Source organism: Taudactylus pleione, unplaced genomic scaffold (genome assembly GCF_031769625.1).
Source record: "Taudactylus pleione unplaced genomic scaffold, aTauple2 ptg000184l, whole genome shotgun sequence".
NCBI lineage: Eukaryota > Metazoa > Chordata > Amphibia > Anura > Myobatrachidae > Taudactylus > Taudactylus pleione.
The window spans coordinates 1,725,536-1,741,279 of NW_028284586.1; the positions used below are offsets into that span (position 1 = coordinate 1,725,536).

The 15,744-nt window shown below is 44.6% G+C and overlaps 1 protein-coding gene across 1 annotated transcript in view; it reads right to left on the minus strand.

The window, feature by feature from the left end:
• The window catches only part of LOC148519686 (uromodulin-like), a 52,441-nt gene extending 38,078 nt beyond the window's left edge, over positions 1-14,363 (minus strand). The window contains exons 1-6 of the mRNA XM_088476190.1: positions 14,249-14,363; positions 10,506-10,744; positions 10,190-10,312; positions 9,078-9,255; positions 8,614-8,751; positions 7,950-7,964 (exon numbers count right to left, since the gene is read on the minus strand). Coding sequence (XP_088332316.1) covers positions 7,950-7,964; positions 8,614-8,751; positions 9,078-9,255; positions 10,190-10,312; positions 10,506-10,744; positions 14,249-14,363 — 808 coding nt within the window. The remainder of the gene's footprint in view (positions 1-7,949; positions 7,965-8,613; positions 8,752-9,077; positions 9,256-10,189; positions 10,313-10,505; positions 10,745-14,248) is intronic.
• Between the last annotated feature and the right edge of the window lie 1,381 nt (positions 14,364-15,744).

Below are 15,744 nucleotides of genomic sequence, written 5' to 3' on the forward strand. Positions count from 1 at the left end.
ATGTGTCTGTCATTGCAGCCCCCTTCCTACATGTGTGTCTCATTGCTGCCCCCTCCTGCTTGTGTCTGTCATTGCCGGCCCCTTCCTGCATGTCTGTCATTACAGCCCCCTTCCTGCATGTGTCTGTCATTGCAGCCCCCCTCCTTCATGTGTCTGTCATTGCTGCCCCCCTCCTGCATGTGTCTGTCATGGCAGCCCCCTTCCTGCATGTGTCTGTCATTGCAGCCCCCCTCCTGCATGTCTGTCATTGCAGCCCCCTTCCTGCATGTCTGTCATTGCAGCCCCCTTCCTGCATGTATCTGTCATTGGAGCCCCCCCATAGTACCCCCCCATTGAGGACCCTCTATAGTTCCCTATGCGGCCCCTTCCCTATAACACACTATGTGGCACTCCCCCTCCCCCCGCTCCGCACACAACTCGACTCTCTCCCACGCATTGCAGCTCCTCCAAGCCCCCGCCTTACTTACCTTTAGTAGCGATAGCCATGCCGTTTCAGCTCCTCAGCTTAGCCAAGCAGCCATCCACGACCCCCTTCAGCAACACCACAGACAGTTCACTAACCGGTTTCCCGCATGCTCACATAAACACTCCCACGCCCCGCCCCCTTGTACTGCTCCGCTCACCAAGCCTCTCCAAAGTCCAGCCGTGCAAGCAAATAGAAAAAAACAAAAAACAGGCAGCTTCTGGCAGCCAGCCGCACCCCGGAGACAGCGCTGTGGCACCCCAGGGACCCGCAGCAAACAGATTGGGAACCGCTGATCTGACGGCATGATTCAGATGAGGACGCAGAACACACAGCAGCTACATCTTTGCACACAGCTAAGGTGTATAAACTAGGGGTGAGCTGGTTCGGATTTCTGAAATCCGAACACCCCCGAGCCCCCCGATCCGAGGCCGATCCGAGTCAGGCTCGACTTTTCCCGCCTGACTCGGATCTGAAATCGAGGCAAAACATCATCATCCCGCCTTCCGAGTCTCGCGGGTTTTGGATGCTATATAATGTACCCGCGTCGGCGCCATTTTCTCACTCGGCTGTGGACAGTGAAGAGGGAGGGTGGGAGTTAGGGCTGGCTGGGATGTGTAGTGTAGTGCAGAGTAGTGTTGTGCTGTGCTGCGCTGCTGTTGTCCACTACTTCAAAGTCCATAGGGGCTGGCTGTGTTGTGCTGTGCTGCTGTTGTTAATAGGGGCTGTGTCCACTACTTCAAAGTCCATAGGGGCTGGCTGGACTGTGTTGTGCAGTCAGTTCTCCATAGGGGCTGTGTCCACTCCAAAGTCCTGTGCAGTGTCCCAGTCCTAAAGGGGTGCTGTAGTGTTGTCCAGGGGGTGCTCTGTCCATCAGGGGTGCTCCCCCCAAGTGCTAAAAAAATAATATTTTTTGTGTGTTTGTGAATTGTGTGCGCAGTAGCCGCACGTGCATCAACTAAGTAGTGCCAAGCGTGCGCCTGTGTCATAAGTAAAGGGCCGGCTGGCTTGACCGTTAAAGGGTGCTGTAACCCCCAAAGTACACTCCAGTCCAAACCAAAAAAAAAATAATTTTCTGTGTTTGTGAATTGTGTGCGCAGTAGCCGCACGTGCATCAACAAAGTAGTGCCAAGCGTGCGCTTGTGTCATAAGTAAAGGGCCGGCTGGCTTGACCGTTAAAGGGTGCTGTAACCCCCAAAGTACACTCCAGTCCAAACCAAAAAAAAAAATATTTTATGTGTTTGTGAATTGTGTGCGCAGTAGCCGCACGTGCATCAACAAAGTAGTGCCAAGCGTGCGCTTGTGTCATAAGTAAAGGGCCGGCTGGCTTGACTGTTAAAGGGTGCTGTAACCCCCAAAGTACACTCCAGTCCAAACCAAAAAAAAAATTATTTTCTGTGTTTGTGAATTGTGTGCGCAGTAGCCGCACGTGCATCAACAAAGTAGTGCCAAGCGTGCGCCTGTGTCATAAGTAAAGGGCCGGCTGGCTTGACCGTTAAAGGGTGCTGTTACCCCCAAAGTACACTCCAGTCCAAACCAAAAAAAATATATATTTTCTGTGTTTGTGAATTGTGTGCGCAGTAGCAGCACGTGCATCAACAAAGTAGTGCCAAGCGTGCGCCTGTGTCATAAGTAAAGGGCCGGCTGGCTTGACCGTTAAAGGGTGATGTAACCCCCAAAGTACACTCCAGTCCAAACCAAAAAAAAAAATATTTTCTGTGTTTGTGAATTGTGTGCCCTGTGGCTGCACGTGCATCAACAAAGGAGCAGCGCCAAGCGTGCGCCTGTGTCCCATAAGTAAAGAGCCGGCTGGCTCATTTCTTAAAGGGTGGTGTAACCCACAAAGTGCAGTACTCTCCAGCAAAAATAAAAAAATATTTTCTGTGTTTGTGTGCGCTTTAGCCGCACTTATATATCAATATAACATAAATGGAGGACCAAACTTTCTCCGATAAAAATAAAATAGGGAAAGATCAAGAACCACTTCCTCCTAGTGCTGTTGCTGCTGAGAGTTGTTCATCATCCCAGAGAGGAAGTAGGAACATCACTACTTTTACTAAACAATTGACCCTCCAACAGTCCCTAGCGATGAGGATGAAGTACGACAGCAGTCATCCTGAAGCAAAACGTATAACTGAGGCCTTGACTGCTATGTTGGTGTTAGACGTGCATCCGGTATCCGCCATTAGTGCAGTGGGATTTAGACAATTGATGGAGGTAGTGTGTCCCCGGTTCCAAATCCCGTCTAGATTCCACCTGCATCATCAAAGCAGCAGCGACAAGCGTGCGTCTGTCTGTTAAAAGGTGGTGACACCCTCAAAGTGTGCTACACAAACAATAAAAATATTCTTTTTTTTTCTGTCTTTGTGAATTGTGTGGGCTGTAGCTGCACTTGCATCCTTAAAGCAGCAGCGACAAGCGTGCGTCTGTCTGTTAAAGGGTGGTGACACCCTCAAAGTGTGCTACACAAACAATAAAAATATTGTTCTTTTTTTTCTGTCTTTGTGAAATGTGTGGGCTGTAGCCGCACCTGCATCCTTAAAGCAGCAGCGACAAGCGTGCGTCTGTCTGTTAAAGGGTGGTGACACCCTCAAAGTGTGCTACACAAACAATAAAAATATTGTTCTTTTTTTTCTGTCTTTGTGAATTGGGTGGGCTGTAGCCACACTTGCATCCTCAAAGCAGCAGCGACAAGCGTGCGTCTGTCTGTTAAAGGGTGGTGACACCCTCAAAGTGTGCTACACAAACAATAAAAATATTGTTCTTTTTTTTTCTGTCTTTGTGAATTGTGTGGGCTGTAGCCGCACTTGCATCCTCAAAGCAGCAGCGACAAGCGTGCGTTTGTCTGTTAAAGGGTGGTGACACCCTCAAAGTGTGCTACACAAACAATAAAAATATTCTTCTTCTTTTTTCTGTCTTTGTGAATTGTGTGGGCTGTAGCCGCACTTGCATCCTCAAAGCAGCAGCGACAAGCGTGCGTCTGTCTGTTAAAGGGTGGTGTAACCCTCAAAGTGCTCCAAAAAATAAAAAACTATTTTTTTAATGTCTTTGTGACTTGTGTGCGATGTAGCCGCACGTGCATCAACATAGTAGCAGTGCCAAGCGTGCGCCTGTGTCATAAGTCAAGGGCTGGCTTGGACATCTGGTCCGGACTGAAGGACGTGCCAACAATTTCTGACAAGTCTACTGTCGCTGCACATGATACTGTCCTCAAAGCAGCAGCGACAAGCGTGCGTCTGTCTGTTAAAGGGTGGTGACACCCTCAAAGTGTGCTACACAACCAATAAAAATATTGTTCTTTTTTTTTCTGTCTTTGTGAATTGTGTGGGCTGTAGCCGCACTTGCATCCTCAAAGCAGCAGCGACAAGCGTGCGTCTGTCTGTTAAAGGGTGGTGTAACTCTCAAAGTGCTCCAAAAAATAAAAAACTATTTTTTTAATGTGTTTGTGACTTGTGTGCGATGTAGCCGCACTTGCATCCTCAAAGCAGCAGCGACAAGCGTGCGTCTGTCTGTTAAAGGGTGGTGACACCCTCAAAGTGTGCTACACAAACAATAAAAATATTCTTCTTCTTTTTTCTGTCTTTGTGAATTGTGTGGGCTGTAGCCGCACTTGCATCCTCAAAGCAGCAGCGACAAGCGTGCGTCTGTCTGTTAAAGGATTACATCGGTGACAGCATCCAAGTAGGCATGTCAGACAGTCCGTACCTGTACTGGCAGGAAAAAGAAGCAATTTGGAGGTCCCTGTACAAACTGGCTCTATTTTACCTGAGTTGCCCCCCCTCCAGTGTGTACTCCGAAAGAGTGTTTAGTGCAGCCGGGAACCTTGCCTCCGTAGAGCCAGTTTGTGCAGGGACAGATTAATTGCCAGCTTGTTTTGTGGGGGCCCAAACGAACCAATCATTTCGGCCACAGTCGTGTGGCAGACCCTGGCGCTGAAATGTTTGGTTTGTTAAAGTGTGCATGTCCTGTTTATACAACATAAGGGTGGGTGGGAGGGCCCAAGGACAATTCCATCTTGCACCTCTTTTTTTTCTTTGCATTATGTATAGTTTGGGGCCTAGTTTTTCAAACTGCCATCCTGTCTGCCACTGCAGTGTCACTCCTAGATGGACCACGTGTTTGTGCCGCCCACTCGTATCTCTTAGCATAGTCATCCAGCTACCTCGGTGCAACCTTTTGGACATAAAAACACTATTGTGAGGTGTGAGGTGTTCAGAATAGACTGGAAATGTGGAAATTAAGGTTATTGAGGTTAATAATAGCATAGGAGCAGAAAAACCCACAAATTCTGTGATTTTAGCTGTTTTTATGCTTTTTTTCAAAAAAATACAGATCCAAAACACAAAACCCAGAACCCAAAACACGGAAGGGTGGTTTTGGCAAAACCAATCCAGATCCAAAACACGAAGAAAGATCCAGATCCAAAACCAAAACACGAAAAGTGGCCGGTGCACACCCCTAGTATAAACATTCTAATGCTGCAACAGGAATCCAAAGTAAATAGAACCCTCCGGACAGTAACGCAGATCCGAGTGCTGCGTCCGAAGCATTGGATGCCATTATTCGCGATGGTTGCAGCTTTAGGCCATCTGTATAAAGCTGAAGGCTACTCAGCTTGAGCATCTTACCTGCATTGACGAGGCCTGGAAATCTGCGTCTTCTGACCATTGAGTTAAATTTAATTAGTTTTATTTTTACTTTTTCAACTAATATGTTTAATGGTTTTCCCTGTTATCAGATAATTGCACCACATAGTGATTGCAGCACCATCTCAGTGGCAAATGCAGGAATTCTAGAGGGGGGTTTCCAAATGCTTGATTTTAGAGTGAGTTGGCCAGTCCATGAAGAGGGTAGAATTAGCACTTAACCAGCTTTAATACGCGTCATACAAAGTGTATTGTGTGTCATAATTCCAGTATGTACAGGACCAGCGATCACAATAATACATTAGATGTGGCAGTAGGGCCAGGATGCCTGAGCTGAATGTTTTATTTTAGATGTGGGCACCATTCCAGAGCATGGGAGCAAGTCCGGGAGTCTGGGAGCAGCAGAAGAACCTAGCACTGCACTGGACATATATGTACATATTGGGCTCTATAGTAGCAGATCCCTAACAGTGCATGTTTATCAGATCTCCTAGTTGGTGCACATGTTATTTATTATTGACTGATACATGTTAAAAGATCTACAGGTGGTGGTAATTATTTCATTTGTGATACTGAGAAGAACATGCAGCACTAGTAAAATTCTATTACATTACTATTTCTATTGTGGTCATGGTGTGGGCTGGGGGGGGGGTTTCCAGGCAGATGGAAACCCCCCCTGCATTTCCCTATGCATCTAGTGTACTCATAAAATATAATAACATGGAATCAGTGTATAAATACAGTATGCAATATCACATCATAACATAAGTAAATAGCATAAGAATCAAAAATCACACCACAGACTGTGTAGAACAGATAACTCACTGAAGCTACAGTAGCAAGAACACACAGAGGCAAGTTGATCCAGTGCTCAGTGATCCTGTACCCAACATACTGTATGGAATAGTAAACAGACTCATAGGACTCTATTTATTAACATTATTTTTACTAAAATAAAGTGAAAAGGGGTGTTTTCACACCCTTTTCACATTATGTTAGTTTCACCTACAGTTACTATAGGGCAATTGGAGTAGAATTCATAAAATTCTACTCCAACCCCTAAGTATCACTTATTTTTAGTAATCAGATTGCATTTCTCATAATTGTAATAGGAAATGTGATCCGACCAAAGTTACTAAAAATAAATTGTAAAAAAATACCGGGGAAAACCCTGTGATAATAACGTCACTTGGAGGTGGCATTATCCAGGGTCTCCCCCTGTTACTGGGCTCCTACTCTGCTCTAAAAGGCAGAGCAGAGCCGGGAGCCGGCCCCAGTGATCAGCTGTGTGGTGTAAACAGACCACACGCTGATACACTGCAAAAAAAAAATTGTAAAAAAAAAAATTCACTTACCTGACTCCATGGACCGGAGGTCGGGGCTCCGGTGATGACTCCCCTCCGGTCAGCTGTTCTCCCATGCTGCACTGCAGCCCGGTCATCAGCTGACCGGGTCATTGTGCAGGATGGAAGATCAGCTGACCGGAGGACATGGGAGACATCACCGGAGCCCGGATCATGCAGGTAATTGTAATTAAGGGAGAGGGGGGGTCATGGGGGGTCCGCGAATGCGGGGACGGGGCTTAATGATGGGGGCGGGGTTTAGCGCCGGGGGGGGGTAGCGGCGGCCGGTCGGCGCACGCAAGGGGCACTGGTCACAGTATTTTTTTTGCAAAAATACTATGACTAGTGTGCGGAGGGGATTCGCAGGGAGAGAGCTTTCTCGCAAGCCATGGCCCTGCAAGGGATTTGTAGTAAATCCCTGTGATATTGCCTGAATTCGCAATGCGAATTCAGTCGGTAATATCACACTGCAATCTGCATTACTAATGCAGATTGTAGTAAATAGAGCCCATAGTCACTGGGAGGTGTCAAGGAAACAGAGCACTGGTAATATGAATAGTGTGAGGGAACAACAAGAGGGTGGAGGGTAGGAGCACAGAGAGGGGGAAACTGGTACTAAATACCGACACCCCTTACTCTTCTTACCTATCAGCAGCAGCAGACTCTCTCCCTCGCCCAGCACACAATATATGAGTTATCAGGAGGGCTGGTATGCTTTAATAAAAATGTACAGATAGATCCATATTTATTTTGCTTCTGGTATAACATTGCAGGAGACATCTGAGAGCCTAATTCAGTACCGATCGCAAGTGCAACTACGTACACAGACCGAGCGATTGTTAGTCATTGCGCATGCGTACAAGCCTCACTACACATGCGCCGTGATCATACTGCGATTATACACGCACAGAGGAATCCATCGCAGAGTGAGTTACAGTGGGGGGGGTACAGGTGCCAGCCACCGGCTGATAGAGCCAAAAGCACTCCAGGGCTTGCGGCCACGAGACCCTACCGCAAGGTAGGGTATGTGATAACATAAGTTGCACCATCAACTCCATCCCTCTCGATGAACAATGACTAGGCCGGGATTTTTGGGACATATTATTCCACAGAAGCCAAATACTCTCTATACATGTCAGTCATGCCTTGTAGCCAAATACTGAGTGCCAGGATCAGTGTTCATTTTGACCGCACATGGAAGTGAGATCTGGTCATTTGGTGTAAAGGCCTTGAGGCTAGATATCTTCTGGAACACATCAGGGACTGTAAATGTGGCTAGAAGATAACTGCACACACATGACAAGGGTCATCATCCTATAGCAAGTTTTATATTCCTAGATGAAATCCATTTCAAAATAGACCACTATAAGCAACCTGCTGGTAACGACACTTCATTTTTAAAACATATTTAAACAGAAAATGTATAGCATTATAAAAGTAAAAAAATCATCACAATGTGCAAAACCAAACTAATATACTAATTAATTGTATACTTACATGAAATGTTCACGACTGAAAGACAAATAAGAAAATGAAATTAGTTGTTTGACACTGCAGTAAATCAGTAAGTCTTTCTAAGATTAAAGATAACTATATTTAATCATCAAATATACATTTTATAAGGCATCCAATCAAATGATAGATAGATAGATAGATAGATAGATAGATAGATAGATAGATAGATAGATAGATAATGAGTCACATTTCCAACAGGGAGCTATCTCAGTGGTATATGCATGTTCACCCTATGCCTACTTGGGTTTCCTCCATTGATGGCTACATACTTGAATACTTATTGGCTTTCAACACATTTAACCCCAGTGTGTCTGTGTTAAGAATATTGTATAAGTCACAGACACAGAGATTGATGAGAAAGATAATACATAATACTGCATAATATGTTGGAAATTTATATACTGTATATATATTCCACACAATTGTATTACAGAATGATCTATATTGTCCTGCAACCTGTCTATGTACTGAGTAGTAGGAATTCTGCAGTGTGTTGCGGTTGGGGTAAAACTGGGAACACTAAAGGACAAATTCTGCTGGTAAAACAATACATTTTGCAATGGAATGAGGCAAATATTTCAGGGAAAGATTTGGAAATGTCACTGTAATTAGTAAAAGATATATAGATTATTGTACGGTACTGTACCTAATAACCCTTCAACTCGAACAGAAATTTGACTTCCAGCGTATATAATTATAGTCCAAGTTCCATGTACTGGTTTATTTAATTGGTGCATAGAGCCCCAAATCTCTGAAACAATTGTTTTTATTTCAAGGGGAATAGCTGCAAGAGAAACACATTTAAACTTGTACAAAAATGTCTGAATGATAAATTGAATAACAAGCAGCTCATGAGGCCAAATATAATAGCCCGCGATTTGCGGGACCCGGCGCTATCCTGGCGAGATAATCACTAGATATAAAGCAGAAATTAGTTTACAGGCAAAACCAAGTAAATCTAATGGCTGCTTAGATCTAAGGATTATCTCGCTGGAATCGCAACGGCTCCCACAAATCGCAGGCTATTACCTTTGACCCATAGGGTCAAACAGAATTTTCATGAGGTGCATGGATAGGTTTAAGTACCTTAAATTAAATATTGTTACTTACAGTCAGGCCCAAGTACTTGTATGGAATTGATGACACCATCCGTGGTTATTAATAGTGCAGTAAAGTTATTTGCAATAGAGAAGCTCCCAGAATTATTGCCAGCATTATACTCCGCAGAGAACAGCTGCTCTGAGCTGTTAACAGGTCTCGAAAGTGTGAGGTCTAAGTAATGAAATACCTGTAACAAATAAAGCTCATTATGGGATGAAACATTATAAATGTCATAATAGTAAGTGAAATAACGTGCTATCCAGAACAAAGCCAGTTTACATTAAAGCAGTGGTTCTCAAACTCGGTCTTCAGGACCCCACACAGGTCACATTTTCCAAGTCACCCAGTAGGAGCACAGGTGTAGTCATTACTCACTGAAACATTTTACAATATCCACAGGTGGAGATAATTATTTCACTTATGATTCTGTGAGGACACCTGGAAAACAAGCACTGTTTTGAGGACCAAATTTGAGAACCTGTGCATTAGAGTGTGTAATGGACCCTAGTTATGTGTTGTCTGAGCAACGGATACATCTTTTGCAGCATGGCACAGGTGCAGTAGCATTTCTTCAAGATTATTATTATTTTTTAATAATTGTAGGGGTTCACTTGGAGCACATAAGGGCAGAATCAATTACCCACAGGTTGCATTACGTTGTCTATACTCCCAGGTAAAGTGCCGGGATGTATTCAATTACAAACCTGTGATCAACCCACAAGAAGCCCTGCAGTTAACACAGATTTCTGCTGGCACATCTGGAGCTTATAAGCAGAAATGTGCACTAACTACTGCCAATGGGCTGCTTGGAGGTTTATCAAGGGCCTCTAATTGAATAGCTCCTGGCACTTTACCTGGGAGAAGAAGCTGTGCAGAAAAACCTACAAGTAATATAGGTAGACCCATAGAGCAGTTATTATGGCACACATCATTCTACAGACTGCTTCATTGGTAGATTAATCCATGTTATACTACTGTATGATGACATAAAATAACCTTTGATGTACTGTGTCTTTATAAATTATTCTGTATTATCAGACTGGTTGGTTGGGACAAAAAGCAAATTGTTTTTATACTGTAAATCATTTTATAATACTGTAGAGAAACAGCTGGTTAATTACTTTATTCAGATCTGAAAGACCAACTTGAAACACAAGTCCAAAACTGAGAGCTGCAACATCTCGATAAATAAGGAAATCTGGATTATAGATGGTTCCACAAAGTCCGGTGACAAGGAAAAAAACCTGGAACAAAAATAAAAACATAACAGTCAACCTCTTTTTAGAATGAAGGCAGCATGTGTGTCTACTTTGTGGCTGTAGCATTGTATAAATTTGCCTACACATACACAGCATCACAAGTTAGGGGGATTTCAACTGTAAAGGTGAATCTTCTTTTATGGACATAAATAAATATCTATAATTTCAAATGACATACCTGTGACTGTTTCCTGCTTATTAGTGAGTGGATATTGTTTATCAAGTTTGTATTTGAGTAATCTTTAGCTGATGCATCGGTTAATACTAAGATGAAAGATTTCGGTGGAGAATTCGCTAAGGCCAGTTCCAGTCCTCCCATAGCCAGCTCTGGACAGTCTCCACCTGCAGTGGCTACCAGGCTGTTGAAGAAGTTATCAAACTCTGTCTTTGATTTTGTAACTCTAATAGGCCCAATAGCTGTGAAAATAAATGATAAACTGTGTTTATTATAGGCTCTATGTGTTGATGTACTTAGAGGGTCTCATTCAGACCCGCTCGCAAGCGCTTGAGCGAAATTCTCTCCATCCGGGGCTCAGTACAAAAGGGGCGGCTGTCTATGGCGGAGGGGGTTGCTTCACAAACGGAGGCATTCCCAAACAAACGCCTGCCGTTTGTGGGTGGCCCCACTGACATCACCAGAGATGTCAGTGGGAGAGCTTCCGGCTCTATTAGAGCCAGAAGAACTCTGGGGCTTGCGGCAGATGAGACCCTACAACAAGGGTCTCGTCGCAAGCCTAGATGGTTGCAATGGTCTTGACCATCGTGACCATCTACCTGGCCGCTCGCTAAAGCTGTGGGTTGTCACCCACAGCTTAGCGAGCGGGCAGGAGGCCGGCTCTTTTTAGAGATGCGGCCGCCCTCATTCAGAGCGAGCACTCGCATTTTGCGAGCGGCTCTGAATGAGGTCCAGAGTACCAGCTCGTCCATTTTTGGAGCAAAACAGAGACATATGTATTATGTAATATTAAGTTCTAGATATGATTATAGCTGAAGTGTGCAAACTCATATGTGATTTAGGATATTGGCAAAGGGAGAAGGGAAGAGTGCATGTTAACTTCAGCTGGGTTTTAGTCTCTGACGAGTCTAGGATAGCCAGGGGAGTGACTTTAGTGGATGGGAGTAGACGTGGTGGACAGATGTAGTTCATTCTAATGAATTAGTTATGCTTGGGAGAAGCACGGGAAGACCTTGGCATAGAATACATGACCAGTTACTCAGGAATGTACCAGAAGCAGTCCAAGACAAGTTGCTAGGGAGAATTGAGATGAGGTGAGTATTGATACTTGGGAATGCTGAGTGACAGAGCAGTACCAGTTATATGGGATGTGCTGGGTTGCGGAGCAGTACCAGCTATACAGGATGTGCTGGGTTGCATAGCTACATCTGCTAAACAGGATGTGCAGGGTTGCGGAGCAGTACCAGCTATGCAGGATGTGCTGGGTTCAGGCTGCAGGGAATTACACAAGTACCCAGTGCTGACCAAAGAGAACCGTAATCTCTAACTGAGCACTAACAGTACACCACACCAGGCTAGGAGAAACTCAGAGTACATGGCCCACACCGAGACCACTTGAGGAGCACAGTAACAAGTTGCTAACTAGGATTAGTGACTTGTTGCACTGGTAACCTCCCTTAGGGTCCAGCCTGATGATTGGTCCTAGAGTTCCCTTCAGCCACCCATTGGATCCGAGGCAGTCAGATGAAGGTCTCCAACATGGCGGCGCCCACAGCCTCAGACACACAGGAACGCCGGCCACATGGAGACACAGCTAGACTAACTCAGGACCCCCAGCCACTGGCCTGAGCCTCCAGATGCTACAGCTGGGACCCCTGCCATCCTCCCTAGACTCACACTGGGTCTCCATGTGCCATGCCACCTCCTCACCAGCGCCCAGACAAGTATTGCCCATGAGCTGGCACTGATCGCCCACAGAGTCCTGACAGTGCAGTTCTAATGAGTGCAGGGTGTTAGTCACTAAAAGAAAAGATTTAAAGCCTATTTGGCATCCCTTCTCAGCTGAAGTGCTACAATACATACCATCCGTGGAAGATTTTACTAAATCCGACTGCACCTTGCTATTGTCATGATACACCGGATAAATCTTTAAGAGATCCTTAGGGTTACTTTGGCCAGATTAATTGGTTGGGTGTCCTTGAAGGCTGAGTGCAGAAATAATACTAGTCATAATTGATAAAGACTGGGAATGATGTGTAGAAGGCTGAGGGCAGCAATACTAGTCATACTTGATAGAGACTGGGGAGCCAAAAGCTAGTACTGAGTGTTGGCGGAGACCGAGACCAGGGTCGCGGAGTCTAACCCACCGGCAGTTTTCGCCAGGGACACTTGCAAGAAAGTTTGGTCTTCGCAGTGTCTGACAGACAGGTTGTGGCCCCCAGGCTGTGTAACTCAGTAATAGCACAGAACAGGAAATAAGGCAGGCACGGTGTAGTATGTAGAACACTAGCTGGAGTAATAGCAGAACCAGCAATGTAGGATTCGAATCAAGATTGGAGCAGGCCAGCTACTTGGAATTCTAGCTGATGATGTCAGAACCAGCAATGCAGGATATGAATCAGGGTTGTAGCAGACCAGCTACTCAGGATGCAAATATGGGAACCAACAGGATGACTGGCAGACAGAGGAATACAGGCACCAGGAACATGGACCACGCATAAGCTATGACTGACAGGGTCTCACAGGGCTGACCAAATTATAAAGGAGAGAGGAACCAATCCAGAGGCCAGCTCCAGACAAGCCCCTAATTAAAATGAATCTCATGCAGCTGAAGTGCTGCATGTCTTCCACATCTGGTTCCTGACAGACCACAACCCCCCGTGGCCTCTGCACAAGGAGAATACCAATTTAACATGAATCTCTCATCTCAATGGTCAAACATTGAAATGGAAGCTTAGATTAGGTTGGAACCATGACTTACAGTATATTGGTTTTATGTGGCAACGCTTAGGCCCTGCGAACGTTCTCAACACTTTCCTGGATTTATTAGCTCACTTTTATTCTTTTTTTTTTAAAACAGGAATTTCAGAAGTTACAAGAGGCTATAATAGGTCTCCCTTATTTGCCAGCACCTAGAGAGCTATTACATTATCTAATTGTGTCAAGCTACCATTAGATCCAGTTTGCCTGGATCTATTAGTAAAAAGTTGTGTATGGGTTTTAACGCAATACACTTTTAATGGAATTTAGTCACATGACAGTTGTGACCATTTGAAGACCCATATCCTGTACACACTTTGGACCCAGTCATTTTGTGGCCTTAATCAACACTCACAATCAGTCTATAAAGAACTATTGCTACGTGAATATTGATCAGAAATTGTCAAAGTGAATTGTTAGGCTACAAACTGGATATTTCCCCAAATTGCTGGTTCCACTATATGTACAACATGTCAGATCATAGGCGTATTTATAATGGGTGCAGGGTGTGCGGTACACATGAGCCCATGTGTCCAGGAGGGCCCTGACTGCACATCTGCATCCATATTATACTTACCTTTTGTCAGCAAAACGGCCCCATCTTCTTCACAGTGCCATCTTCCAAGTCACCTTTTCAAGAAGCTGGAGCCATGCTATCTTGCCGAATATCACTGGGAAAATGACGCAGCGGAGAAGGAGGGGCCACCTGCCGCACAAGGTAAGACTTGGGGTGCTGCTCAGAGAAGGGGTCTCACTGCACATGGACCCCTACGGTATTAATATGCCCCTGTATCAGATGCTGTTTGAAAATAACCCATTACCTTGTTTATATTATCACCTTTAACATTGATTACAATCTCTACTGTACATTTCAATTACTGGGCAACTAATTACATCACTACGCACACTTTAACAATAAAATGTATTCTTATACTCTTATACTGTTGACATGGCAACCTTACAGTTCTGGTAATATAAAGCCATACTTGGGTCATTATACTCCACCATGGTATACTGGCGAACCCCACATGGAAACCGGGCGGTTACACGGTCCAGTAGCCAGGAATTCACACGTTTTAACTCTATGAAATCATCGGACATTGAGCCCGTTGTGTCGACCAGGTAAGTCAGGGATGAGGATTCTAAAGGAGACAAGACAATTGACTAAAACAATGTATGGACACATTTATTAACATAAAATTAGTCATCATATGTTATTCATATGCATATAAATTGGTTATAAACAGCTAACCCCATTTGGCAGTTCTGGCATTTTATTTTTTTACATCATGGGATCTAAATTGAATTATTCTGGAACTCTTGTCACTGATACATCACAACATACAGTACACCGAATTTTGAATATTAATCTAAAACATCTTATATATAAAGTTCATTGGCCTGGTTTTTGTTAATCTGTCTGTCTGGTTATGCATTCAACACCCCTGCAACAATTGGGATGAATCTAACGCGAGGTGGTTGTCCTGGTTCAACCTTCTGTTGGCATACACTGGGCAGAGATTTGACCCAGGGGGCCTGTTCTGGGCCTTCCACTGAATGGATTTGGACAAAAACTTCAAAGAGTAGTAACATTGGATCCCAGAAAACATTCTAGGGTGTTGAGGTCCCGGTCAGACCTCCTGTTGGTGTACGCTGGGCAGAGCTTTGAACCAGGGAGCCTATTCTGGGCCTTCTATTGGATGGATTTGGATAAACACTTCACAGACGGGTGGCATAATTGGTCTGGGATGCCTAAAGGAGTGGTTAGAGTCCCAGTCGGACCTTACGTCGTAGTGCGTTGGGTAGAACTTTGACCCAGGAAGCCTGTTCCACTGGTTGAATTTGCACAACATCACATAATTTGGACAAAAACTTCACAGAGTGGTAACATTGGATCCAAGAAGACATACTATGGAGTTGAAGTCTCAGTCGGACCTCTCGTTGGTGTACGCTGGGCAAAACTTTGAGCTGGGGAGCCAGTTCTGGGCCTTCCACTGGATGGATTTGGATGAAAACTTTATAGAGGGGTGGCAATTGGTATGGTATGCCTAATGGAGAGGTTGAGGTCCCGGTCGGAACTCATGGTGGAGTGCATCTGGCAGAACTTTGACCCAGGGAGCCTGTTATGGGCCTTCCACTGGATGGATTAGATGATATTACATAATAAAACTTAATAACAAAGATTTAAACCAAGGCAATGCTGGGCACTTCAGCTAGTTTTTAATGCAAATTATAAATTAATCCCATTAGTATTCATACACTATTGCCTTAGTACATACAGTAGTAGAAGCACCCCAAGTTGTGATAGTTACAGTGTTGCCTGCTAGCACATTGGCTGCATAAGGTGCCAATGAGACATGTAAACATGTCATCAAGACACTGGTCTAGCATTCATATAGTGTGTGTGTGCCCATCCTGATTTCTATCTACAACTGGCCCTTTTGAGAGTCAATTTAAACTTAAAATCTACTTCACTTCCAAC